The sequence below is a fragment of the Haliaeetus leucocephalus genome, unplaced genomic scaffold (assembly GCF_000737465.1).
Source record: "Haliaeetus leucocephalus isolate CR32 unplaced genomic scaffold, Haliaeetus_leucocephalus-4.0 Scaffold135, whole genome shotgun sequence".
Classification (NCBI taxonomy): Eukaryota; Metazoa; Chordata; class Aves; order Accipitriformes; family Accipitridae; genus Haliaeetus; species Haliaeetus leucocephalus.
In genome coordinates this window covers 1,207,241-1,225,973 of record NW_010972571.1, presented here as the reverse complement: position 1 = coordinate 1,225,973, position 18,733 = coordinate 1,207,241, and the positions used below count along the sequence as shown (strand labels likewise).

The following is an 18,733-nucleotide window of genomic DNA, read 5'->3' as shown; positions in this document are numbered from 1 at the left end:
CTTCTCTTGCATATAGAAATAACCAGATGCATAATGCTTTGACATCACACGAGTTTCTCCACACAGGTCAAACACTAAAACTAACTGGAATGAAATAATTTGTATGCTTAATTGTTTCCATAATTCCTCACCGTTAAGCAATGAGGTTGACAGAGCAGTAGAAACTAATAACTGCAACAGTGTTTTTCATACAGATGAGGAAAACTCCAAACAATGATGAATTAAAGGAAAATACATGGTGATACATTCAGAAGTATTTATTAACACAGGTTGAGATAATATCATAATTCTATACTGGAGAAAATGATCTCATAGAGAACTTAAAAAACGGTTTTCAGTTTGTTGTCATTTATTCTATATATGACATACATCATAGAAAATCCCTTAAGAATGTTTTAAATGGAATTTCAGGCATTTATGGATGTTTGCTTTCAAAACTCTCAATCTATCCAGGTTTTTATGTAGCATTTACTGCAACAGTATTTGAGTAAATCATTCTGCTCATAAAATCAGAAACTGGTTTAATGAGTTCAGCCATACAACAAGTAGAAAACCTTATATTTTTGGAATCTCTACATGATCTACAATAACTGTCTTTTACACAACCATAGCAATTTTAAGGTGTAATGTCTGCAATCTGTTGCAGTATGAAGTGTTTAGATGATAAGGAAGTGAAAACATATAGTTTCCCCTTAGGAAAGGTTTCAATTTCTTATGGCTATTAAGTTTGTCACTTACACAGAACAAATTCTCATTTGCTTGTCACTTCACACCAGAGTAATTTTTCTATTTCTAGTGAATGTAAACAGCAACAGGAAGAGAACAATTCTGCAGGAGAAGAGAGAGTAAAAACCTTGCTTTGAACTTTAAGAAAAATAAGTTGCTTGGAGGTGCTCAGAGGCTGGTGGTCCTAGTAGGTGTTTGTAGTCATGGGTAAAGAGTTTTAGTGAGCAGAATGGAGATGGGGGAATATGGAGCACATGATAGCTACTACACAAGTGTCATTTGTCTTAACAATGATCAGCACTGTACATTCATGTGAGGAGTGTGGGATGGTACCATCTATCATGACCATCAGGGCCAAAATTTCTCAAAAAAAATTAGCCCTTCATAGGAAGAGCACGCTCTCCCATGGGAGGCACAGTGACTGTGCTCTTTTATATTCTCTTTGAAAGCACAGGATGCCTGGGAATACACTTTTCTCCTGGTAACATAGACATAAGGTATATGTGAAACATAGTTTTCTTATCGTTTGTAAATTAGAGTTCATAGTTAAGAGTTGATCTTGCCTTTGACCAAGGGATGGACAAAATGACTTCATGACCCTACCAACCTCATTTTCTGTACGTCTGCGATTCTGTGCATTGCTATGAGTTGATGGTTGGTGACTTTTTACCACATATTTCTCTGCCATCACAATTACCACACATTAAATATTGATAAAGTGTTGGTGCTCCACACATGGCACATGAATCAGAAGTATATACTATATAAATACATAATTTAGATTAAAATAAATGTTTTAAAGAATGCAATACTTCACAAAGAATTTAATACTTCAGATCTTTAAGATCCTTAAATTCTTTAACACTCAAATGTTGCTAAGTGATGCTTTTAATGTAATGCATAATTGTTACAATAAGAGTTGATATTCACAGTGAGACAGGTAAATGAAAGCTAGATGACTTAGTGGTGTTGCCTACATCAACACTTAGATCGCAAACTCTATTGTTTGAGAACGAAGTTTAACTCCTTTCATTTGTATTTTTAATGCCGGAAAGAAAATGCAGTATTTGGAAACATCCTAAGCTGCATTGTTAAAAAGCAACGTCACTATGTATGTCATACAGTGTAGTCTTTCTAGAAAGGCCACAAACCACTATTAAGTTCTAGATTTTCTGTCCAATTTTAAGGAGAGAGCACATTTTCCTACTCAAAGTCAGATCAAGTTCAGGTGGGAAGGAAGTATTTGTTGTGGAAAGAGAGAAAAATCTATTATCAGAGGTTAAATTCCCAGTCCATCCTTCCAGCCCTCTAATGTTGGTGAAAAGCAGTCTCACTATCGCAGGTATACTGTGCAGGAAATGTTGGAAGCATTTTCTGTAAACCCCAACTTCATAAAAACATTCATACGAAAGGACTGGAATGTGAGTCCAGAGAGTTGACTATGCCTTGACATCTATGGGAACCTTGGGATTTTTTTGCTTTCCTTTTTTTGGAAAAATAAGGAGGTAAAGTAATACACTCGGTTCTCCCCTTACGCCCCGTGGCAATGGGAGGGTACCTTTGCATTCTGAGTTTGAGCTGTCTTCTCAGTAGTGGGAAGCAAGGGTGAAAAAACATGATTCTGGCACTGTTGATTGTTCACAAGTCATTGATCAGGAACTAGTAGTAGAAAGGCAGCATTCATAATAAAGCTTGCAGCTATTTTGAGTTAGCTCCTCTCAGCAGGAGTCATCTTCCTGGAAAGGCCCCACGGAGACCAGCTTAAAATAGAAATCATTAGAAGAGAGATGCACTGCAAAAAGGCAGCAGTACAAGAGAAAACAACCTAAGAGAACAAGGGCGATAAAGTTATTCCCAGGTTCTGTTTTCTCCACCTCCATCTGATTTTGTGTCACTATAAAGTTAAGTCCGTGTTGTGCCTTCATCCTTCAGGGCTGGAGCTCTGCATATCTCCCGCTTCTCTGGTGGAAAGGAAGAGGTGCAGGTCTGTCTTCCAGATGGACAGGCATGAAGGGATGCTCAAGAAGACCTTGTCTACAACAGCCTAGTTTTCCCACTCATTTAACGCAGCTCTGGGTGGGTTTCTTGCAGAATCGGTATTGAATGCAGGCATAATTTTCAGTGAAAGTTAGTTTACTTAATAAGCCTCTAAAATATTTAGGCCAAGCCTAACAGCTTTTCCACATTCAGAGAGGAAACTTTTGAGCAGCCTCTTTCCCTGGCTAGGGAGCTCAGCATTGACGGCACATACCATCATGCAATATGTAGCAGTTCAGTCATCAAAGAGCATAAGCCTTCTCTAATTTTCCTGCTAGGAGCTGCTGTGGATTATTTTCCTCTTTCGTCTCTGTACGGAGGATGATTGCATGTCTTCAGTTTAAATTTTAGAAATTAATTTAGGGAGAGGAAATAGAAATCTTGAAGTTTTTTAAAAATACTTCTACAGTCAGTTTGCATGTGAACTTACTTACAATTTGGGATAACTGTAAGACCAAATGAAAGATACATTTCATCTCAATTTTTAGCTGTTTCAACTGTTGCTGCCCAAATCACTACTTGATACGTTGTTTTCCTATATCTTGTAGAAAAGAAGAACAAGAATGCAATCATTTCCATGTTAATCCTCTTTAGTTATAGTTGACTTTGAAGTATATCAAGGCAGCTGATCATAGTCTCACTGAGGAAGTAGTTATTGACTTTCTGATCTAGTATCTATCAAACTTAAGTGAATCTACTCATTTGCTAGTAAGTACCCAAAATTAATTCTAATCAGTTATATTAAAGGCATCCCTGGGGTTGTGAGTCTTGTTTGAGGGCAGCAACACTAGTGGATAACATTGCTGACTTCTGAAGAGAACAACTAGTTTTACAGCTCCAGTATTTCTGAGGCTTAGCCAAGAGTAGAGTTATGGTATGACAGTCCATTTTGTGAAACTTAGAGGTTTGTTAGTACTACGTTGAACCAAATCCAGAATCATGTAATGGTTGTCTGGGATCTCCTACACCTCACAGCAGTGCTCCCACCACCAGGTGACAGGTTGCAAAATTCACCTTTTGTTTTCCTCTGGTAAGAATTTCACTGAACCAGAAATATTTTCTTTTTCTGCAGAAAGCATTTGGCATCAGCTAAATGAAATCATGATGAAAGGAAAAAAAGAAAAAAAAGAAAAAAAAAAGGTAGCCAGAAATATTTGACCTTAGTCTTAGTCTTCTAAGTACCATAGGATTTTGTTAACTTTTGAATGACAACAGCTCTCCCAATGAGATAGACATTTATAGCATAGAATCAAACTGAACTCAGTTTTGAATAATCTGGAAATCACATAATCAATTTGTTTGAATCACTGTATCAGTGTTTGTTTTACAGGTAGGAAGGTGTTTTCAGTTCCTAGTTGACATCTGCGGGTTTGGTTTTTTTAAAGATAGTTATTATTTTATGAAAAAAAAAATTAAAGCTGTTGAGGTACTGTTATAAAGCATCAGATAAGGAAAAAAATCAATATATGTCCAATTCATTTATATACATAAAGCACTTCTCTCAAAGTACAGTAACATCTCCTATGAAGGAAGAATAATTAAATGATACATCTCAGCTTAATGTAAAAGTCCTTCAGCTGAGCAATATCATCTCAAATACACTTCCTAGCACTCTTAACAGAGCTAGTGTTTTTAAAAATATTTATGGTTACAAGGGTATCTTTTGAGATACAGAAGGGTAAAATGAAAAGCTTTTGTCTGCACTTGACAGCTTAGTTTCCCATTTCATCTCAGCAACTGACTGCCCTGTGAGGCTCCCCCAGACGTGGGAAGGGGCTTGGATGAAAGTCCTTTAGGTGAGGACTGCTGAGCCCTGGCACAGCCATCCACAGGAGTGCGGCTGCGCAGGTAGGCGCTGAGTTGCTTGCCATCCCTCCTCCTCTTCCCACTTCTGCTTCCAGTCCACATGGATTGCGAAGGGTGGTCCCAGCAGGAGGATGTGATCAAGGAGGCACTCATGCAAAATCACATTGCCTGTATCCTTCTCTCTTCTGAGGATTTTTTTTTTTTAATTCCTCTCATTAGCCAGGGAAAAAGAATAAGCACTGATAAATTTGGGTTCCATACTTATCTGGTAGATAATAAACTTTGCATTCGAAAGGGATGAGGGTAGTAGATTAGAAGCCATGTGCAGTTCAAGGGCATATTTAAGAAGAAGGAAGATCCATTGCCAATTCCACAGGGAAACCTTCATTCTGTTTCACTGTACTAGAAAGGACATCCCGATTTATGCCCTTATGCCACAACTGTTACTTACTGGGGGGGAGAATGGCTGATTACAGTGATTTGCATCTTGGGACATTTTTCTGGGTGAAGTGGAAGCGTGCTCTTTGAGTCCAAAATTGTGTCTTAGCGCAAACTCCAAGTGGAAATTTTTCCAAAATACATTTTAGTGATTTTAACTGATTAAAAATAATAGACCCTATATATCCAGGACATAAGTCATACTGTACTTTAAAGATAACGCAAATTGAAGGAAAAGTGTGAGAAATTCAACAGTTCAGTGTTCGAAAATTTTGCTGCATTTCCAACCTTTTCTCTTTTAATCTTTTTTCCTCTGAAACTAGTATTAAAATCTGGCATTAATCTTGCTAAAGTAAGTATGTGATGATACGAACATTTTTATTAATTTTTACTGCTGGCTGTCATAGTTCCATTCATAAGTTCTTAGAAATTTCTCAATGTACCGGCTCTTCAAACACAGTTACAGCTGGTTTTTGTAGCAATGATAGATTCTTTTCCATTTTTTTTAAATACTGACTTCTAAAACAACTCTAAAGAACAGAAATAATAGTAGTTATTTCCACATCATGTGGAATGCCTTTCAGCTTTTGTTCTCTCACTCTTATTTTCCTGATTTTTTAGATTTCCCTCATTTAGTCTTCAGCAGGTTGGAGGTTTGTTTTGAATTATTTTCTTGGTCCATCCACTTAGTCAGTATGCATACCGTAGTTTTTTAATATATGGTTTTAATTTATGTGGGGATCAAACACTATAGAAATGTTTTTCTTTCTAATGCTGAGAAATGGAAAAGACAGTTGAATTCAGTGATTCTGGCTGTTATTAAGCATTGCTTTCCTGCCTGTGAAGACTTTGGACTTCTGGTGTTTCAAGTTCTGGACCTTTTAAAAGTAGTAAATCATGCATTGTTTGTTAAACAATGGAAAGCAGGGTCTAAAGTATTATTTTGTAAGTAAATGTTAATATCTTTCATTTACTGAATTGAAAGACTAGACAATTTAGAAGTAAGGTGTAAAAAAGCAAGTAAAATTGAGTTAATTATGCTTTCCCTCAATTCATAATGCCACGTATTTGCAGAAAGATATAGTTTTATATTATTTCTAGCCTTCACAATGCAGTGTCTTTCTGATGTTAAATTTATACTAGACATTGTTCAATTGTACTATGTTTGACTTCATTGCTGCAGGACACTGCCACTGTAATATGGTAAATAGTAAGTGCTAAATAATGTTAACATGGCTCACCTTGTTCAGATAGGCTGCTTACGCAAAGCTGAGTTATCCTACCTCCACTGTTGCTCTTGACCTTGATCACACCACCTTTCATGGACTCTTGTCATCTATTGCCTTTCATGGCTCTAGCCTCTTCTATTCCTTCTACTTTTCAGAATGCTTCTTTATAGCAGTTCATTTAGTGCTTAGGCTTGGATCCTCTCTCCTCTTTGCCCTTTCCATTCTTCATTTATACCCATTACTGATTTCTGGTCCCCACTCAATTTCAAACTTCTGTGTTTATATGTGAGTTTTGATCTACCTCTCTGCTTTTAATCTTTCTTCTTGTCCAGTCTCCCACCCCTCATTCTTTTGCTATTTATTCTGTAAACACAAAACTCATGCCAAATTGCTTAATGCTTTTACTTGAAACTTCATGTTGTGTCAGAGTTGGCAGTATCATCATATTCATCTGTGTCAGCATAATCTGTGACAACAGTTTTGGTTTCTCAGTGGTTCAGGCCCTGAACATGTAGGATGTTTTTAAAAACAAACAAATGCAATGCAGGTGTGGATTAATGGTACAAACCTCTAATTGTGAAGCACCTGGGATACAGATATTCAAGAGCAGCAAAGTGTTGTGCCCAAATGAGTGTCACTGAGGAATCTGAGCTCAGCTCTGTCTATGTTGGACAGGAGTGGCACAAAAGAATATCCTGCCATATTCAGTTGACAGATACCATCTCATTCTGTAAATCTGTTGCTAAGAATCTTTGCTGTTTTCTTAAAGAGGGGGAAGGTAGGAGCTAGGAGGCCAGAGAAGGACCTGACATAGTTTAAAAGAGTCTGCAGAGCTATTGGAGCTATAGTTTCTCTGGACTGGTTTGGACTGCAGCATTGCCTAGGATTTCCCTGACACAGGGAAGACCACCACAGCTCCAGCTCTGGTGTGTTAGCCAGCCTCCGGACTTGACTCCTGCAAACACCATATACCAGAGTATTGAAATGCATCCTTGGAGGACAGCACTATAGGTATAGAAGGCAGGAATCTTCTGAAGTGACACTACTGCACTGCTCTTCCTGTCAGATAAGTTTTGCTCAGCCCTGGGTCTTTTAACTAAAAGAAGGGATTGGAAAGGGAATGAAACTTTCAGTCTTTTTCTAAAGAAGAAGAGTGTTGTTCTAGCATCTGCAGTGGCCGTGGGATCAAGACAAAGATTGCTGCACTCCTACCCCAACCCTTTCTGTGAGCTGCAGCAGATTCCCATAAATGTTCTTGAGTGCTTTCCAAAGCATTTGCAGGTTCAAAGACGTATGTAACTCCGTTAGCCACAGAGGCCAATGTTTTCTTCTGGGGGCCAGTAACAGCCTGAGTCCACTGGTACACGGGGGCAGTGGAAGTCCCACGACAGCAGAGCGTTGCTGGGGCCCTCCTGGCAGCAGTGCCAGGCTTGGGCTGGCCTCAAGTCCACAGCTAAAGAGGTCGTCAGCCTCTAGGTCTGGGTGTGAAATTGCCTTTGCAGGTCACGGGGTTTTGTTTTGAGCGCATCAGTCAGAGGTAAGTTGGCAGCGTGGTAGAGGTTAATTAGGGAATTTTCTCTCTTTACCTTTTTTTTCTATTGATGTTGCAGGAAATATTCAGGAAGTCATATTACAAGAACACTTGGAAAAAGAGGATGAAATTCTGGTTTCCTTGGCTGGTTTGAAGCAGGTATAACTATTGCTTAGCTCAACCTTCTTGTACCCTTCAGTGCTATTAAACCTTTCTTTTTTTTCTCCTTTTTGCTGTTTTGTCTTGTTGTAGCTGTTTTTCTAATACTAATGCATCAAGCATTGTGGTGTACTTTTATTTAAAAAGGTAAAGCCCAGCTATAAAGAGTTCAAATGACTTGCATGGTATTTGCTCCCTGAAGAGTTCTGGAGGCCTTGAACCAGAACGGAGGCAGTGCGACACCGAGTTCTGGACTTAAGCCACACCGTCGTTTTTCGTAATGCAAAATGTACATGCTAGGCAATAATCATGCCTATGGCCCCATTATTTCAATGCGACGACACTTGAATGTCATTGAATTAAAAGAAAAAATACTGCGTACATAAAATGAGAATGCTGCTGAGCATCTGTAGCTCTGATTATACTGCCCTCTGCTCCTTCAAAATACATTTTATGAGGAACAATGTGACATATGTTAAACCTGTAATGAGGTAGGGAATAATCTTAACAGTTTCATTTGCTTCAGATTTCTTGGCTAGTTGTTCTCCAGACTCTGATACAGCCACATTCCACTGATATTTATTTATTTAAGCAATATAGATAGGAATATTGATCTGCTTCCTAACTCTTCAAAGCAAATATTTTGGGGAAATGGTGTATGAAAGCATGCCACACAGAGCTTTAGAAAACTTAGAATTCCTCCAAATTTCTAACTTACATCCTTTCCTCTCCTATTCAACAACAGATCAAGGATATCCTGAAAGGTTCATTGCGTTTCAACCAGAGCCAGCTGGAAGCTGAAGAAAATGAGCAAATCACTATAGCCGATGATCATTACTGTTCCAACAGTCAGAACAAGGGGACAGGTGATGTCCTAAAAGGACCTGTTATGACAAAGCAACAGTTCGTCTCAGGACGACAGGTAAGATAAAAACATCCCAAACAGAACATTGATGGAATTAGCCTTATATTTTTTTAAGACTTCCTTTAGCATGTTCAGACACAACATGGGAACACAGCAGCATCCCCGGTATTTACAGAGCCATGGTTAAAAGTGTCTCTCTAGCTATTGTCCTACTCCCATCAAATATTTTTATTGTAGCCTTATGCTCCACACACAGATATTTAAGTCTAAGTGTTATGCAGTGTTTTGGGGGGGGGGGGGGGGGTTTTTTTTCAGTTTCACAGATTAATTTCCTACAAAAAGATGTAAAAACTGGAGGTAAATGTTCCCATATCCAGTGTTTCCATACGATTATTCTCATTGCCCTTGTCCTCCAGAATCCCATTATGTAAGAGCTGATTATCTGCATTGCAGTGTATTCATGGCCAGTGCCAAAAAGGAAATAGCGAGGTGGTTGCTTTTACCTTCTACTCCATTGTATTGAGTTTCTCCTTGAATCAGTAAACAATGTTTTCACATACAAGGCATACAGTCACAGGACAAGTTCATACACAGAAAGAGGTATTTTCCTTTCATGTTAAAAGGTCCCTCTGTCTGAGACTCAGTCTGACTCAAATGTGATCTTAGAAACAATTACTTTTGTACATGTACATTTCTATATTGGAGTTCTTTTAAGTCTGCCACCCCACTACTGATACTCACACTTGTAAATCAGTGGCAGCACTATCACCTCACAGTAGTAACTGAGTCGTCCATCAGTTTACTTTTGACAAGTTTACTTAGGAACTACAGGAAATATTTATTCATTTTCAAATAATGACACAGGGTCATTTTGATTTATTAAACACAATCCCCCTGAGTCAGAACACTCTATGTTAAAAATCATATTTTAATTTTATTTCAGTATTAGAAGCAATACCGAGATATTTTTTTTTCTTACTTAGTAATGGCAGGTTCAAAGAGCAAAGCTTTGCTAGATAGTTTCCATTGCTTGTTTAGCTGTTGTCATTACAATCACTACTTTCTGCCATAATAAAGCCATAGGTTAAACTGATATAGCATATTGGAGTGTTCATATAATGACCTCCTATTTTTGCCCTTTATCTCCTAGTGTTTTATACAAAGTACCTTCTGCTTTCTTGCCAAAATGGCAAATAGTAGTTTTTTGATGATTTTTACTTGGATTTATTCTAGAAACTGAAGGTAGAATGCCATATAAAATGACGACATGCTGTATGAGTGTGTGCAGACCCTACTTGTGCTGGAGAAGCCCTTACTCAGATGCTGGTCTGAACCACCAGTGTGTCACTGAGCGGAGGCGCTGGGCTTTGCACTTTGAGCGTTGAGTGGAGCAGGTGAAGCCTGGTCTGTGCAGGTTTCTTTCCAGTGGAAACTTTTGGGGCAATGTGTAATGAGGTCTGGTATTACCCCAGTGTGTAGTCAGGGTATATACATCCAGCCACAGGAACAGAGAGGGGTCGGTGGGTCCCACAATTTCAGAGGCTGCTAGTAAGCGAACGATGAGCAATGTGAGTAGAGGTTGTACAAGCTGAGCTCCTGCAGAGTATTAATGAGGCTTCAGCACTGCATGGTTTACGTTTGGAGGTACAGTATATTCATACAGATTAGCCTTCTCTCCTCTTATCTTCTGGAAGTTCCAATTACAGCAATGAGCAACAGCCCCTTTGACAGAAAGAAAGAGAAAAGATTAGGGTTAGAAACGGCAATCCAGGAGGACTGTTAGTATCCCAGTGGGCTGTGCTCTTTCCGAGCCCATCGCCTTTAACCGCTGTGTCTAAAATCAAACAAAAATAGGAGAGCTTTGGAACCCTTTTAATAAAAACATGGGAAAATAAAACTGCTGAGTTTAGTGGGCTATGACATTCAACTGTTAATTGATGCGGTCAATTGTTGGCCCAAACCGGGCCACGGCCCAGGCTTTTAGCTCTGCTGAAGAAAATGGGCTGCACTGATGCCCTGGGTCAAGCCTGGAGTATTTAATGAGAGCTGCAGAGGGATTAAAAATGTCAACCACTTCTAGACCATTTAATACATTTCTTGCTAAATAAATTTTACTGTATTTACATTTTCTGTAACTTTGGTAATATGTGTAATTCTGTTTGATGTGACATACTGTTGAGATTTTTCTCCAGTGGAATTATAGTGATATTTTCTAGGACAGCTGGAAAAGTTACAGGTGTAGCTATTGTGTAATTGAGATTAAAATCTGGTCTTTTGTCCTTGGTTGTTATGTAAGTATAAATTATTTATCATCTTTACTTTTTTAAAAAGTGCTCTTCCTCTTTTTTGCCTCAAAATCCCTTTCTTGAAAGTGATGATAAGGATACAGCCCTTCTTTGGAAAGGAAAGCTGCAAAATTAAAATGCAAAAAAATTAAGATAAAGGCTGAAAGAAATGGAGCATTTTTTTGAATGTTTGGCTTTGGTAGCAGCATGCAGTTGACAAACAGAAGGCTTCTGTTGCTAAATAATGAATGATAATTAACACATTATCTTGCCTTTATGTCTGTTCAAAGAAGGAGGCAAAATGAGCTGCTTTTCTTCTAAGCTTTCTTGAATCATATCCTTACAGTTAGTTTTAACTCATTCACAGTATGAAGGCAATTGAAATAAGCCTGGTCCTAGTAGCTGATATTCATCAGGAAAAAATGTTTGGAGAAGCCATATGGCAACGGGCGTAAGGTTGTTAACTTTCAAAGCTACTGGAAGTATAATTCTGTCATTTTTCATTTATTCAGTAGTGGCAGCAGATGGGAGAAAACATGGTTCACGTCAGCATGAGTTTCCTGAAACAGAAACAGGGAGAAGAAGATTGGAGGAGGTATTTTACCTCTGGAAATATCAGTACCAAAATACCAATGTATGCCAGGGATAGGCAAACATTTACAGGAGGCCCTTTTTTAGCATTTTGGAGTCAATATCTGTGCTTTGCTGCTTCTCTGATACTTAAGTGAGCTATAGGTCTCTTTAACTGAACCAAAAAGTGTGGGTAGACCAAAGTAGTGTTGCAAAGCACAACACTAACGACAAGAAATTGGGATGAGTAGTTTTCTTTCCTTTCTCTTTATTAAAGGGCAGGGTGCTTTTTTAACTGCACAAGAGCACATTTTTGGAAGCAGAATTTAGGAAATTGCAACACCAGTGCAAAGTGTTTATGACGGAGGGCCCTTGCTGGGGCTCACTGCCAAAAGGAAGACACCCCGTTAGCATCCTTGAGGGTGCCAGTGAGGAAAATACTGATCTTGCCGGGCAAGTGTGTCACTAGGCAACATCTGTGTCACCCTACGCAAGGTGGAGCCATCTCAGATGTGAGGGCTGCAAGGACTGAAATAGCATGGTCTTGATAGCTTGGAATAATAAAGTGTATAATTTTGCAAAATGAGACTGTACTGTGTTCCCTGAGAGCTCTTAAATAGAAGTGTGGAAAGAAGCCAGGTGAATTATGCAGCAGTGGTTGTTTAAAGGAATGTATATTTCTGTTGTACAGGGCGGGGGGTGGGGCAAAGTGCTGAAATTTTGAAGGTGGCATTTAGAGCTCTCAAAAAAGCTTCACCCGGCCCTGTCTTGTGGCTGCACTGGGTGCCTACAAAATCAGGCAACTACTAACGTGAACCTCATGAGGTTCAGCAAGGCCAAGTGAGAGGTCCTGCACCTGGGTCGGGGCAACCCCCAGTATCAATACAGGCTGGGGGATGAAGGGATTGAGAGCAGCCCTGCTGAGAAGGACTTGGGGGTACTGGTGGATGAAAAGCTGGACATGAGCCGGCAATGTTCACTCACGAGCCCAGAAGGCCAACCATATCCTGGGCTGCATCAAAAGCAGCGTGGCCAGCAGGTCGAGGGAGGTGGTCCTGCCCCTCTACTCCGCTCTGGTGAGACCCCACCTGCAGTACTGCGTCCGGCTCTGGAGCCCTCAGCACAGGAAAGACATGGACCTGTTGGAGCGGGTCCAGAGGAGGGCCACAAAAATGATCAGAGGGCTGGAACACCTCTCCTGTGAGGAAAGGCTGAGAGAGTTGGCATTGTTCAGCCTGGAGAAGAGAAGGCTCCAGGGAGAGCTTATTGGGGCTTTTCAGCACTTAAAGGGGGCTTATAAGAAAGATGGGGACAAACTTTTTAGCAGGGCCTGTTGCAATAGGACAAGGGGTAATGGTTTTAAACTAAAAGAGGGTAGATTTAGACTAGATGTAAGGAAGAAATTTTTTGCAATGAGGGTAGTGAAACAGTGGAACACGTTGCCTGGAGAGGTGGTGGATGCCCCATCCCTAGAAATGTTCAAGGTCAGGTTGGACGGGGGCTCTGAGCGACCTGATTTAGTTGAAGATGTCCTTGCTTACTGCTGGGGGGTTGGACTAGATGACCTTTAAAGGTCCCTTCCAACCCAAACTATTCTACGATTCGGTGTTGGTGGAGCAGAGACACGGTTGTGTGCTGCCTGGGTCTTCAGCCCCCTGGAGATGGCAGCTGATTGACTGACAGCTCATTAATTCAGCATTTCAAACAGACCACATGAAAGCAAAAGTCTAATTAATAACAAATGATGTCTCAGCTCAGAAGTCCTTAAATAGTGAAGTATCTTTCCTTGTAGGATAGATCTGTTTGTTTTTAACTTCATGGAAACTGCCTGAAGTTGTTGACAATTTGAACTACCCTGGTTCTGCACAGATCAGGAAGTTTGAGAACAATTTTGATAGGACTCAGCACAGGATAGTGATTGATATTTCTAAAAGCAATCTGCTCGGTTTGTTATGAATTTTACGAAGTCATCTGAGGAAAATGAATTAGTATCAAAAAATAATAGATGTAAAGTTCTATCAGTTTGACAACTGTCTTACATTGGGAATTTGTAACCTTTAAAATTGTAACCAATACTCTGGACTTAAGATATTTCCATTTGAAAAAGTATTAAAATGGGTTAATTACAAAACAGAATACTACATATTATTCTACCTAGATAATAATATAACATTATTGTACCTAGATACTATGTAGATAACACACAAAAAATTAAAAATTATAGAAACAGGATGTTTTAAAAATTTACTGCACAGGCAGTTATTTGAATCCTTGTTCATACAAATTTTGGAAGGGAACAGGTCTCAATTCTGTATTTGAAGATATTTTCACATTCAGCTGATATTTATCTTGTTTGTGACTGTTAACAACTTGTTAACGGCTGTGTAAATAACAACCAAAGACTTCCAGCTCCCTCATTTCATATTACAGTCATTCGTAATCACTGGTGGGTTTTGCTCCCTGAGCTACTCTACAGTTCCCCTTCAAGAACGTTCTGATCTATAATCAGTAACCAGCACAATGGGAAATTGTTTTCAGCTGTAATAATAAATGTGGCAAAGTAAGTTTTGCTGGAGGCCATGGATTCCGTAACCCCAAGTTGTGGCTTGCTGATACTTGTGATGACCTCCATACTCCAATTTTATATACTGTGCTGAGGGTCTAACTTTATCTCATTCAGATTATTCCTGTTGTTCTTTTTTGTAACTGCTGTCTTTTTTTCTCTAATACCTACATACTAGTACCTAATCCTCTTTTACTCCAAAATGAATTTACATTTTTTTGTTTGGTGAAAGGATCACAGCTGAAGGGCTTGTAGTCGACACACATGTTGACATACACATTTCTCCTGCTGCCCCTCTACTTCTCCTTTTTCTCAGTCTCGCATTAGTGTAGTCAAATATATTGGTTTCAATATCGCACCACCTCAGGATGCTTGTTCCCACAGGCTGCTTGGCAGGTTGTGTTATTACTCTGAAAAAATTTGTGAGAGAGCGGCTAAGAAACCAGTCCTATTCTTGTTATAGGAACATAGCGCTAGATACAAGTTGAATGCATCTCTTGCAGGAGAAAACAAAGTGTTGTCTATTTGGGTTGCAGCCAAGCTAATAGGCTGCCATTTGTCAACAAGTGAGAAATTGCACTGGGTTTCTCCTGGATATGGCTATTTGGAATATAAGATTGTGAGTTCATAGAGAGTTTTCTGGTACACTGACGTGTAGTCTTGATCCACTACCTGAGTGCTCAGGGACACACATTTCCCAAGGTCTAACCAGACAGAAGAGGGATTCCCAGACCCTCATTTTTTGGTAGAGTTAGGAAATCCTCAATGGCACTAAGCCTAGAAGCCCTGGGAGCCCAGATCTGTCAAACCCAAACTGGTGCATGCTAAACCAGGTCTATATATGGCTCAGATTCCACAGGTCAGGGTTTTACTAGAAAATTTTGTATCAAACCATTCTCCTGACAAGCTCCAAAATGCCATTGTACATGCAAACCAGCAAAAAATTCCTCTGTACTTCATTAATTACTGTGGAAAACTAACAGCAGTGAGAATATAATTACTGAAAATGTTCATGACTGTAATGTATGTGTTAGATGCCTAGCTGTTGTGATCGCTACATGGATGCACTATGATGATGAAAAATGTAAGACTGCTATACCAAATAATGTATTTTTAGGGTGTTAGGTTTTATGCTTTTGTAAATAACAAATAAATTATTTCATCCAAAGTTAATACCCACTTTATTTTTTACTTCTTGATTTGGGCATTGCTACTTTTGGATGATTATTCCTTTATCCCATTCCTATATCACTGACATGCATCATAAACCTCGTTAAGTGGTAAAAGTAGTACTATAAGTCCTTTCTGTGCTGTTGTCTCACAGACTACGACTGACTCGAGCACCAGTGAGAACAAGAGTGCTGATGACTATATTATGGTTTCCAAAGAAGAGGAAGGAAGTAGAAGTGCTGTCCCGGAGCCAGTGCAGTCCCTTCAGGCACACAAGGAGGCACCAGCGAAGCCAGAAGCTCCATCTCGTTCAGCTTTGATATTCTCTGACCCACTGATGGGCTCCATTTCACCCTCCTCCAGCAACCTGAGCTCCAGCCCTGACGACGACAGTAGTAATAACAGCAAAGATTCAGACTTTGCTATTGTCAGCCCACTGGACATCTAAAGAAACAGCTTGGGAGAGTTTGGGAGGTCGATCATTACAACTCAGCTCAAATTCCTATGATTCACGGGCTGGATAGTTCTTTGGATTAGAAGGACAGAAAACAGATAAAGGTAACCCATTTCTGCTGCAAAAAGCCTAAATTAAAAAAAATTAAAATAAAAAAAAGCCAAAACCCACAAATTTGCAACTTCTCAAAAAGAATAGTCACCTTTTAATAACTGCCTTAAATAAAGACCCAGTAAAACCCAGTTCTAATATACAGTTACTCTTAATTATATGCTTATCTTAGGAGCTTTGTTACTATAGAACAGTTGCTTTCCCAAAACATAGAATAGTATGTGCTAGGTACCATAATGGGTTAGGAAATGTGTAGATACTTGGCATCAGACCTGAAGCAGCAAAGACAAGCTAGATTTAATATTGTCCTTTTACAAAACATGCTCGACTGGGTTTTCTGAGTAGGAAAGGGTACTGTTTCTTCAGAGACTGTGATTAGAGAAGTAGAGAATGTATATCAGAAAGATTAAAAGCATCATCCTGGCAGTAAGCTTGTTCTCAGTTGAGGAATCCTAGTTTCTTCATTTTCATCCAGCAGTAGCCTGAGGTGTGTTCAAGGCAGAGGTTTGTGTAGTTGTTCCTCAGCGCTGTCTTACAGGAGAATGTCTGACAAATTCCTTGAGAACGGGGACCTATATAACAAAGCCTTATTTCCCTTTGCCTACTTTTTTTCCCCTTGAGAGTTTCCAGTTCACCTCTTTCCCTCTCTATATCTGTCTACTTTTACTCCTTCTGGCATGAATTATTTTTTATTTTACTGAGACTACCATGGTTAAAACAGTAGGTGCAAGGGAAATTACAGTATTTCATAGTGTAGACCTGAGCCAGCTGAACTAAAACTAGCTTGAGATAACTTACCAGGGAAGGGTGCAAAGTGAAATGAAATGTCCATAATTAAAAGCACTTTATGTCTCATTACTATTATCTTCTATAGACTCTGTTTACATATATTCCTATGCGATTTCCAGATTTCTAGTCAAGAAAAACATAATGGTGCAGCAGCGTTAACCAACAGAAAGTTTCTAATTAACTCTAGAACTCGTTATTCTATGGAAAAGTGTCTTTCTTTCCCATCAAGTACATAGTACATCTAATAACAGTTTTTTCAAGTAGATAAGGGGGGAGTGGTTTGTACTCTCTGATCCCTTTAAACTCTGTTGGAATTCACAAAAGGAGACTGGTGGTGAGCGGACACCTCCTCTTGCAGGACCTACACAGAGCTAGCTTGAGGAAGGAATGCTAGAAAGTCACTCCATAACAGCAGCAAAAAAAAATTGCATTATTTACTTTCTAGACACATATACATTATACTATGCCACCACTTCATAATTGCATGGCAAAGCTTGTGTTTGTATGGAGTTAAGAAATGGTAGTTATTTGCTGCTTAGTCTGTAATTGTAAATGGAGTTAAGTACCATATTCCAAAGATGAGGAGACATGTAGTTTGTTGGTCTTAGATTTTACAAGGTCTGTGTCAGTTGCTGAACTGAAGAGATAATTGTCATGTAATTACATGGTAGCTGCCATATCCTTATATGTTCAAAAGCCGCCAAGTAGTTCTTCTGAGATTATTTGTGCCTTGTAAAATGATAAAATACTAGAATGTTATGAGCAGGCATAGCATCATACTTCTCTGCGACAGAGTGATATTAAGAGTCAGATGACTGTTTAGATGAAAGATCTTAAATGCATAACATTTCAGAGAGATGTTTATTTTGGTTTAATTTTAAGCTTCATAGAAAATCACTTTGGAATTCAGCATGCATGTCTGTCTTCAGGTTTATTTTATTTCCCCGACTTTGCATGATTGCCAGGGGATTAGGTGGCTGTTGATTTATTTAGGTCTTTCAAGCTTTTTTAGCCTTAACTCATTCAGCAAGGCTTGTGCCACACCACCCACAAAGGGGAATCTGTTCAAGAAGTACTTATGGAAAGAGGAAAGAAATATTCTGGGGACAGAGAGAAAAGTTTTATATTCTGTGATACATAAACCTTCAAAGATTCCAGTACTTTGGCAGGGGAAAATATTTTTACTTCTTTTTTATTTTTTTTAAGCATCAGTCTTTTGATTTCTGTTCTGATTGTTTATTTCAGGGATCACATTACTATTTTCTTGAACAGTCTCGTTGCCAATGGGAAAGTGTGATTTGTACAGTTCTTTTATTTTTGTAAGATAGTTGTATCTCTAATATTGCATATTTTAAAACAGCACTAAAAGTATATAAAGATTTGGGGAGTTTCTAACAAGTTTTCACTAATCAGTGAATACCGATGAGCTGAATGCCTATCATGCCATGGGATATGATAAAAGTCTTCAGAAGCAAAGAGATGATTATACAAATAAGATCAGAGTGAATTCCAGTAAATTAATCTACTTTGATTATACCATTTCCTTCCACATCTCAAATATGTTGTCTCTGATACTTGATCATAGTGCGGAGATAGTTAGAATTTTGTATATTCATTAAGTTAGAAACTTGTAAGTTAGACAAAATGTCAAATCATCACCCTGTCTTGCATTATGTTAAGTATATACAGAGAAAGAAATTGTCATTTAAAATACAGATTATTCTTTTTCTCTGAAGATGACCTGCTCATAATGTTCATGGATAACAGTAATCAGATAGAAAAATTACATGCATTGCAAATTACTGATGAAACCTAATATGGGATTAAGATATGTATCTGAGACTGTTGTACTGTATCTCACAACTGTAATTTATGACTGTTTAAAGACTTTTGCATGTCATGTCAGTTGTATGTACTGCAGAAAGGCAGTATCATATTTTGACTGGGTATTCATTTAGTCGTGGAACTTTGTATCTTTACTCTGGAAGAACACCTAGCCC

General features: G+C 38.8%; 1 protein-coding gene across 1 annotated transcript in view; it reads left to right on the top strand.

The window, feature by feature from the left end:
• The window catches only part of TBC1D5 (TBC1 domain family, member 5), a 297,889-nt gene extending 281,978 nt beyond the window's left edge, over window positions 1–15,911 (top strand). Inside the window, exons 20-22 of the mRNA XM_010585896.1 lie at window positions 7,847–7,926; window positions 8,672–8,848; window positions 15,534–15,911. Of these exons, the coding sequence (XP_010584198.1) occupies window positions 7,847–7,926; window positions 8,672–8,848; window positions 15,534–15,827 (551 nt within the window). The 3' untranslated portion in view covers window positions 15,828–15,911. The remainder of the gene's footprint in view (window positions 1–7,846; window positions 7,927–8,671; window positions 8,849–15,533) is intronic.
• Window positions 15,912–18,733: the final 2,822 nt, after the last annotated feature.